The 10,272-nt window shown below is 42.5% G+C and overlaps 1 protein-coding gene across 1 annotated transcript; it reads right to left on the reverse strand.

The window, feature by feature from the left end:
- Positions 1–642: 642 nt before the first annotated feature.
- Positions 643–8,159, reverse strand: LOC119315619. The gene is made up of 4 exons (XM_037590169.1): positions 8,132–8,159; positions 6,166–7,016; positions 3,478–3,724; positions 643–887 (listed from the first exon to the last, which is right to left on the reverse strand). The coding sequence occupies exons 1-4, from the start codon at positions 8,157–8,159 to the stop codon at positions 643–645; spliced, it is 1,371 nt and encodes a 456-aa protein (XP_037446066.1).
- Between the last annotated feature and the right edge of the window lie 2,113 nt (positions 8,160–10,272).

A 10,272-nucleotide genomic window follows, 5' to 3' on the forward strand; every position in this document is an offset into this window, starting at 1 on the left:
ATAATTTCATCAGCCACTTATCGAAACACAACTTGGTTTTGTTCTAACCGCAACTTAAGACACGGTACTACCCGCAGCAGTGTAGAGTGTAGACACTTTCGAACGCATGATATTGAGAAAACGTATTAGTTTTGAAAAGCTTCTTGAACTTCAACGACTAAAGATGGATCAAGACAAGGCCAGTAATTGCCCACAGCAACAACAAACTATTGTCTTCTGCAAGCCCTAATATTGCACATTTATCCTCTGGTTTCAGGGAAAGTATCTTCTCCAAATCAATAGTCCTTCCAAGCACCCATGGAGCAACACCATCACAATTTGACTTCCTCTTCCATAACTGGGTCTTGTAGTTTGTGCATGACCTCCCAAGGAGACCAAGCCCACCACCCTTTGTGCGCATAAGATTCAAGCCGTTGACCTCCTCCGGGAGCCGTATCACAGCTAGCCTCTGCTTCTCCAAATCAAACTCGAGAATGCCTTTGAAATTCCCAGTAAGCAGTCAATGAAGGGAATATCCAGCCAGCACAGTATCATCCGCAAAAACGAGGGTGGGAGTACTGATTACATCAGCCAGGACTCCCCGACGCCTGCATCGAGTTCGCCGTGAGGTACCACCCCTTTCCCCTCTGTTGCCCCATCTAATTAGGTCCCCCAAGTATCTCTCGCCGACGCCATGGTCACGACCTCGCCGCCGGTGGTTGTTAGGCGGTCCTCTCGGTCCGGCTCGGGCTTCTCCACCATCGGTCCGGTCCTGGAAAACCAGACCGCAAGGCTGCTCGGTCCGGTCCGGTCCGGACCGCCGGCGGCCGGTCCAAGCACCGGCTCGGTGAGGGACCGGACCGGCCCGGACCGTGTCCACCCTGAGTGTCCACCACCAATGTCTGTTTCTGCAAGCATAAGTCAAACAACCAATAACAAGCCAATGAAAAGCCAAATAGATACGAGAGGCATCAAAAAGATGTTTAGATGATCTCACAGCTGTAGTTCCAATAAAAAAGAATCAATTTTGAAACAACATTACGAACATTACAAAAAACATACCCACTGTCAAAGTTAATGAATATTCAAAAAACAGTATAAACTGATTACTATCATAAAAATGAAGATGCCATAGTCTCTTTTTTAGAATGAAGATGCACACTCAGACCATCAGCTGGTCAGAACTCAGAAGAGACATAACTTGTAAGCTCATTCCATTCCATATTGGAAAAATATAGATCAAGGCTATTAATATTTAGATTATCTTCAAATAAATTTAGCCTGAAAAAGATCACATAATAAATTCTAGCAAGTTCAGATTTAGATTAACTTCAAATTTAGCCCGAAAAAAGAAATGAACTCAATGTATTAGTTTTCCCTAGTACAAATGGACTTGCTACTCGCTCGTAGCAGGACTCTCCTAAAAGTGGAAAAAGGAACAATTATCTAGTAAATTTCAAGAAAATTCATCATTATGGATTTAAGATTAGGAGCGAGATAAGTAGAGATACTAATATTGAACGAAACAAATAGAACTGTCTTTTAGCTTCAAACACACCTAGTGAGCTACCCATTTGATATTTCAGTTGGTTCAAGCTAGTTTTCATGTAGTTGTTTTCAACTTCGAACTGTTGTATTATGTTATCTTCAGGAAAAACATGCAGCTACCTCATACTCCCTCCGTTCCTAAATACTATAAGCCTTTTTGGAGATTCCAATACAGACTACTAAATGAGTGAATCTATACTCTAAAATGCGTCTATATACATCCGTATGTAGATCGTGTTGAAATCTCTAAAAGGTCATATATTTAGAAACGGAGGGAGTACTATTTTTGTGATGAGGCACAAACTAGCAAGACGCTAAAGCGAGGGTGTTGGCGCCCAATCTTGCACAGTGCTCGACAAAGCAACAATGAACTATAGTGGTAGCATACACTTCAAATCAAGTAAGATGCAAGAAACTGAATCCAAAACTGGCGCCCAGATTGATTAGATCAATGTTCACACTAGCAACTCTCAGATACCCTCTCAGGAACGTAACTAACAAGCAACGGATTTGGTGAGACCCTTCTGCTTTTCAACTCAAAATTCAACTCTCATCTAAAAACAAGCTGGCCATAACCTAACTAATCAATGACCCGGGAACGCTGATCATCTAGATCCTTCAATAACCATCTAAAGACCCATGACTCATCGAACAAAAAAAGGTGGTCCGGCAACGTTGACCACCTAGGTCCTGCAGCAAGCAACTAGTACTAATCGGCCAAAAAAAAGGTGATCCGGCCAGCTGTATGTCCTGGCACGAAACAGGTTCGAACACAAAGAGAAGAAAAACAGCTGGGACTCTCCAACTGCAATGACACAATCGGATGGCACTTCTCCTACCAGGATCTATCGGCAAGGTGCCCAGAAGGTAGGATCCACCTCGTCTGCAGGTAGAACAATAATCTTCATTGAAAGTGTACCAACAAAAAAGGCCAGACTCGTTTCTCTTTCAGTTTCACTACCAGTAAACATGCTATTTATCACTGGTTTCAGAACAACAGAACGTTGGCAATTGTCACAAGTGAACATCTTGACTTGATTAGTAGCTAAGGCATATATATAGCTGCATCATGTGCAGATATCAAAACACAGCAACAGCGAAATTTAGTTCAGCTATCACTTTTTTTTGCCAATCTTGGCGTCCGGTGTTTTTTTTTTGCTCGAACATGCACCAAAATTTGAAATCAAGTAGTTATTACGGACTTAAGACCATAAACAATATCAGCAGATGTAGAAAACTAAATGAAAGAAATATAGCTAGGGCTAACTAAGCTTCCAAACGTACCTATTGAGCTACCTAGTTGGTTCGAGCTGGTTTTTTATGTAGTTAATTTCCAACTGTTGTGCATCACATCAGTCAAAAAAATGGGGCTGAAGCCATGCACAAACAGTACCAGTAGACAATTCTTGCATCTATCAATAGGCAGGTAACTATAACACTTAGTTTAAGTTATTATACAAAAAATTGCTTATCATTGTTTATTTTCTCAAACACAGATAATGATTTTTTTATTGTATGGATATTCATATGATAGGAACAGGCAGGCTAAAGAACATAAAGTAAATTGGATAGCACTAATAGATTTTTTTCTACTCATAATCGTTACATTAAAAGCTACTCCCTCCGTTCACTATTATAAGATGTTCTAATTTTTTTCTGAATCGCATGTATATAGACGCATTTTAGTGTGTTGTTCACTCATTTCAGTCCGTATATAGTCCATATTGAAAAATCCAAAACAACTTATAATAATGAACAGAGGGAGTACCACACAACCATCAGGACATAAGTACATGACACTGCAGGTCATGAAGCAGCAAAATAAACAAATGGTACTACACTACTTAAAACTGTCGGCTTAACACAAAATGATGTGAACATAATTTCATCAGCCACTTATCAAAACACAACTTAGTTTTGTTCTAACCGTGGCATAAGACATGGTATTACCTGCAGTGTAGACACTTTCGAATGGATAATAGTGAGAAACTATCATAGTTTCGAAAAGCTTCTTGAACTTTAATGACTCAAGATCGACCACGAAGAGGCCGATAATTGTCCACAGCAACAACACATTATTGTCTTCAGCAAGCGCTAGTATCACAATGGCCCCTTTCTCCGCTGGTTTCAGGGGAAGTATATTCTCCAGATCAATAGTCCTTCCAAGCACCCATGAAGCAACACCATCACAATAGGTCTTCCTCTTCCATAAGAGTGCAGTTTTTTGTAGCTTGAGCTCTACGGTACCCTCTATCCATCCCGTTCAATAACTCCGAGATTCGTGCTCGTGATAGACCATTTTGAAACCATACCAAGTAATTAGCAGTAGTAGGCACGCAGGGTAGCTCAGTAGGCTTTGTTTTTTATGAGCGCATGTGAGCCGCTGCCGCTGTCCCTTTCTCTCTCAGTAAAGTCTCCTCCTGACATAGTGACATGCATGCATGCACCACACAGCCTTTTTCACAAGCGCTCTCTCGAGAAAGTATCAGGTGATACGGCCAGTTAGGTGATATGGTGCTCCACTCTATCATGCACCATTAGATCATGCTCGGAGGGACAGGATGAATGTGCATGTGATGTCCAGCTCCTCCATCGGGAAATATTCAAGCAACACCCTTGATTTTCTCTTAACTGAGTGTGAGGCTTGAAGCAATAAGAAGAAAAGATGTCTAGATTTCCTCAGACTTGTCCATTATTTATTTAACAACATATCTGAGATGCGGAATCCACTTCGGCACATTGGAGCATATGTTCCTGCCACGGGAAAAAGCTTTTCCTAAAAAAAAGATGTCAAAAAATTCCGAAGAAAATTAGACCCGTACATCTCGATATTCTATGTGTACACGCCAAGTTTCACGGAAAACCGACAATTTTTATGGCTTGTGTAAAAAATACAAAAGGATGCCTTGTAAAAAGACATTTTAAAACACTTAATTTTGTCTATTTTCACACGCGACACAAAATTCAGTTTTTCGCGAAACGACTTTGCGAGAACGTAGAATGTCGAGATGTGCGTGTGGAACATTTTATCCGAATTTTGTGACATTTCAAAATACATTTAAAACACATTTTAAAAATCAGGAGCATATGCTTTCGGATGCCAAGACGGCCCTCTCTATGAGATGGTGCATTTTATTGAAACAAAGTATTCACTCAAATAGATTCAGTTCCTCTTCAAGATAAATGCAAATGTTACCAGCAAAAAAAATAATGCAAATGCTTGTTCGCATGTTCTCTAAAAAACTCAATTAGCCTTAGTGGAACCAAAGAAACATATATGGGTCATTTGTCTAGCTGCATCAGTTTTTTAAAATTGTAAGGACTAGAACAAACATGTAATTTTTTAAGACCAACCGCACAAATGAAAAAAAAAACACAAATTAAAATTAGTACTTTTATAGATTTTCATCATTGAAAGTAATATAATAAAAATAAAATAATTGTCCATGAACAATAACAGACTAGATTGGTATGTTCATTCTGTCAATTTTCATACTTATTCTCTTGTATTTTTTGATTTTTTTGTATTACTTTCAGTTATGATAATCTATAAAAGTACTAATTTTCAATTATCGATAAAGTGCAACAAAATAATTTCCCTTATATTAATAAACAGACAGTTAATTTTTTGGTTACTTTGTCGGACAATATAACAACAAAATGTGGAGATGGCACAATATAATATAATTTATTTTGTTTAACTTTTATCAATATAACAACAAAACAAGGAGATGGCCCAATAACAAGACTTGAGAGGAACTCTGGATTTGAGTGTGAGTGTGTGTGTGTGTGCGCGTGCGTGCGTGCGTGTGTGTGTGTGTGTGTGTGTGTGTGTGTGTGTGTGTGTGTGTGTGTGTGTGTTCGCACATTGAAACTAAGGCATTTTTCGAGTGATGAACGGAAGTGCAGCTGGTAGACTAGTATACGAAAAGGCCTCACATTCAATTAAGAACATAATTTGGGGTGTTTTTTGCATATTTGAAAGTGGGGTTGCTGGCCAACTCATGTGCATGCATCCTGTCCCACTGAACGTGATCTAGTGGTCCAGAATAGACCGGTGCATCGTATCACCATATAAGCCGTATCACCTGATATGCTCTCGCGCTCTCTCTCTCTCTCTTCTCATTTTCTCTTTTCTAAATGCAGTCTTACATGCAAACACAAGCTTCTTCACATGCAGATTTCGCCTTCATCTCTTTCTTAACTTAGTAAAAACAAAATTTCTCACATGCAGAATTTGTCTTCATTTTCTCTTCTCTTTCTCCCCTCTCTCTCTTCTCTCCTCCATTTGAGACTTTGCAAAAATCTGAGACTTGCAAATAATAAATTTCACCTCCGACTCTGTCTCTCTACTCCTCATTCTCGCCTCTCTCTCATCTAGGATGCATCATGAGCAGCGCTGGCTTTCTCTGCATGTGACCAGTGACCTGCATCTGCATGTGACCAGGTGAGCAGTGAGCTGCATGTGACAGGACGGGAGCTGCATGCGGCATGCAGCATGCGACAGGATGGGACAGCACCTGCTAATGACATTGCAACCAGCAGCTCTGTGGCTCGTGAGGCTTCTTTTTGCAGCAATCTCGATGCAAACCAACAGCCCAGATAAGAGGGACCGTGGAGCTCGGCTTACAAAGAAACTTTGGGCTTCCATAACTGGGTGTTGCAGTTTGAGTTAGACATCCCGAGGAGACCAAGCCCACCGCCCTCTGCCCGCATAAGCTTCCAGCAGTTGACCTCGTCTGGCAGCTGTATCACAGCTAGCCTCTGCTTCTCCAAATCAAACTCGAGAATGCCATTGAAATTCCCAGCAAGCAGCCAGTGAAGGGAATCTCCAGCCAGCACAGCAACATTCGTAGAAACGAGGGTAGGAAAACTGATTACATCGACCTGGACTGCCTGGCATGTTGAGATGGGATCTCCCCATAAGCCAGTCTTCGGCGAGTAAACACAGGCGAGCACCCGTCTATGTTGTTCGTCGTCATCGTATGCCACTACCAAGACCACCTGAAAGTGTTGGACGTCTCCGGCAGCGCGAAGCACCGCCCCGTTGACCGGAGTCTTCGACGCACATGCCACAGCCGCAGGGGGAATGGCGATGTAGTGCTGGTCGGCGGTGATGGGGTCCCACACCAGGATCTGAAGACGCGCCAGAATGTAGATGAGCACGAGGCCATGGCGGCATCCAAGGGGCACAAAGTGGTCGTCGTCGTCGTCGTCGCGCTGCAAGGAGAAGCGGCCGGGAGGGACACGGTTGGGGGCCTCCAGAGTAGGCGAGAAGGAGAGGTGCCTGTCGAAGAACCCGAGGAGAGGAAGGTTGCGGCGGTGGCGGAGGCGGAAGCGGCGGGAGAATCCGGTGTCGGAGACGAGGCGGCGCCAGCGCTTGCAGACGAGGGATGCGCGCGGGAGGGAGGACGGCTGCGGGGAGAGGCGTAGGAGGATCTCGGGGAGCAGGTCGTCGTCGTCCAGCGGGGGCGGGCCGTCATCTCGCCCTCCTCACTCACTGATGCGGCGGCGGAGGCTGGAGTGAAAGTCAAGTAGAGGTGCAGACCGCAGGGGGACAATGAAGATATGGATCGAGAGCCCAAACAGTTAGGGTTAGGTGTCGTGGGCTGGACGATTCAAAGCCCACGCTGGGTGCTAAATAAAATGATTCTGAAACTAGTGTGATTCTAGCGTCTCTCAAGTCTCAACAATGACAAAAATAAGTCATTTGTTATTTACTACTCCCTCCGTCCCATAATATATAAAACGTTTTTTTCTAGACGAAGATAGTATTATAGATGATAGCTTATTTTTTTTATAAAATCCAATGTACAGGCAGCCCAGAAAATAATAACAGCGCTGGAATTATATTGCAGAGCCTCAGGGCAAAAAATAAATTTAGACAAGTCCTCAGCTTATTTAAGCAAGGGGTGTCCAAATGAGTTGAGAGGCGAAGTACTGAGTGTCTTTGTTCAAGCTCTAACAGAAAAAGTACCTGGGTTTGTCAACTGAATAGGAAAATAAAAAAATTAGTATGTTTTTCATTTGTTTGCATGTTGTTTATCTCTTAAAATGCTCTAGAGGAATAAAATTCCAGTTTAAAGGCATTAATCAGACCTTTCCTATCAAAAAAGAATTCTATGAGACCAGGTCTCATGCGAGACCCGCCCTGATGGATGACATGTGTCATTCATAAATCACAAAGCATCTTCACCCCTCATTTAAAATCAGGAGGGAGGGAGAGATTAGATGCTTTGTGATTTGTGAATGACACGTGTCATCCATCAGGACGGGTCTCACTTGCTAACCGTAAGAGGTCTTATATAATTTTTTTCCTTTCCTATCCTTCCAAGGCTATAGAGGCGTAAATTTTTTACTCCACACATTGGGCACCCTTCCCCTTCCCCCTCCCCCACACCACATCCTCTTCGCTGATGCTCAAATCCATCCCATGCAACACTTCCTCTCTATCATTACCTAAATCCGCCCCACCTCCGACGATGCTTCCAACCGGCCAGCGCTGCCTCAAAATGGCGGGATCGAACAGTCGTAGGGCACCGCGGCTGATTTGAAGCACGGATCTACGTCGCGCAGACGATGCCCCCCCCCCCCAATCCTACACCTTCGGAGTCGACATGTCTAAGTACCATGGCGTGTGGCAGCGGCTGTGGGGGGAATGGGTGTCTGAATCGAAGACACTGACACCAACAATCAGTGGAGCGTAGGCGGTAGCGCCCTATGGCATGAAAGGAAAGCTCAACTTCCCCCTCAGCACATGCAACTCCCGAGTGGTCTCCGGCCACTTGGAGGCGTTCGAGCAGCTCGAGGCAGCATGCACCGATGAAGAGTACATGGCCAACCTCCGGCGTATGCATCCAAAGCTCATCGTCGAGGACCGTCGTCTGCTCAAGCTGTACCAAAAGGTGCTTGATGATGCCGAGGAGGCCAGGCCACCCAGGAGGGTGACCGAGGCAGAAGTGATCAAGCTTTCATCAGACTAGCTTAAATTCGTAATGAGCAATGTAGTTTTAACCTAATTATACTATCTATTGTTAAATACGATGTTCGCAATGTAGTTTGAATCAAACTGAGCTATTGAAACACAGAAGATAATAAAATGCAAGCAACGTCAGTTGATAGTTAAGCTCACGACAACATGCTTGCCTCACAAGGCAAACTAAGCAAACCACGAGGCAAGTACTAGATCGAAAGCAGGCCAATGCGCCTTCATGCCAGTCGACGAATGTCTAAGGACATTAGCAACAAACGATTAATTCCTACAGGTTCACTTCAGAGCTGAAGAGTGCATGCTACATAGAGGCTCAATCTCGGCGTCGAGCATACAGATGGAAGAAACTACACTTGACAACCAACTTCTGCATCTCAGCCAACAGAATGTAACTGTAGATCCTGCGGAGCAAGCAGTATCATCAGTCAAACAAAATGCACTATTGAAACAGAAAAACATTAGCTTCAGAATTGTGGAAATCATGTCAAAAAGTCCCAAATGTTGAACCCTCAGCATTATTAGTTATTAGACAGAACAAACAACTGAAACAGAGAACAGGTAATCTGCAGTGCAGTAGCACACCGTCGAGTTTATGGCTACATTTGGTCTGCGTAGAGGCTCGTGGAGTAAGATAGCATAGATGTCTGGTTTCTAGCACATGGCATGCTTTTTAGAAATGAACTAGCAAGATGCCCGTGCGTTGCACGGAACATCAAGATACATTTGTATGAGTAGTTTATCTTGTGAGAGAAAAGGATGAACGAGAGAAGTCCTTATCTGCAAGTGTGGAGAGAGGTGCGAGTATCTTTTTGCAAAATTGTAATAGTTTGTTTTTTATCTGTCAGATATAGATCGGACAGTCATATTACACAATGGCAGACACACCATCATCACCAACTCGGTCTTTTATAAGAGTAGAGATGAGCTAGCTAGTCACTAACAAATCGAATTTCAGCAACTTCTTGCAATACAAGGGTCAAGCAAGGGGTCAGGCGTCTTCTTACTATACCAGAAACTTCATTTGGTCCAAATTAAAATGACTTCTGTTTTACTCTCTACCGTTTCAAGCAATACTTTCACCACTATTTTAATGGTAACATGCTAGTAAAAATAAAAAATGGCATTATTGATAAAAAACAGTTTTTATAGTGAATCTAGTCACTTTGTTTTGATCTTGTGTTTTGTATGAAGTATTAAAGAGTGGCCAACACTGAAGAAAAAAAATACTCCACACAAAGCATACTACCTATAGTTTGGAGCTGCCAAATAATAATAGTGGCTAATAGCCAATTACATATTTACGCAAGTTTGGCAGACACCAAATGACATGCTGGGAAAATGTTTAACAAAACAACCTAAAACTAAAATAGTCATCCATAAAACTCTTCTATAAGCAGCAGTATAAGATTTAACGAAGGTATATACTCTTCAAATATTGTGACAGTTGTAGTTCAGTAGGTATCACAATGATCCAAAATAAGCAGCAACATGAAATGGCAATTCTATAAGTCCATATAAAAAAAGAAATATGAAACCAAATGCTCAGGTAGTGTTAGTTATAAATCACATGTGTAGACGCTACAACATTCAAACCAAACTAGGACATGATAGAACCATGGCCACATAAAACAGAAGTTAAAGGTAATGCAGCAACGAGTAAAAGTAAAGCAGAACTATATCGCAGAAGCACAGCAGAGGGTTGGTCGTTCATTTGCTACTACCTGCATGAAATCACTCTAATCTCTGGGCAGGCA

This window comes from Triticum dicoccoides, chromosome 6A (assembly GCF_002162155.2).
Source record: "Triticum dicoccoides isolate Atlit2015 ecotype Zavitan chromosome 6A, WEW_v2.0, whole genome shotgun sequence".
Lineage (NCBI taxonomy): Eukaryota > Viridiplantae > Streptophyta > Magnoliopsida > Poales > Poaceae > Triticum > Triticum dicoccoides.

Bases quoted from the DNA above. Each gene is read 5' to 3' on its own strand.
- LOC119315619 (XM_037590169.1), bottom strand. From the start codon at position 8,159: ATGGTACTTAGACATGTCGACTCCGAAG. The intron at 3,725-6,165 runs GTTTCTTTGTAA...TGGAAGAGGAAG, and splicing joins CCCAGTTATGGAAGCCCAAA to ACCTATTGTGATGGTGTTGC. The intron at 888-3,477 runs GTAATACCATGT...TTATGCTTGCAG, and splicing joins CGAAAGTGTCTACACTGCAG to AAACAGACATTGGTGGTGGA.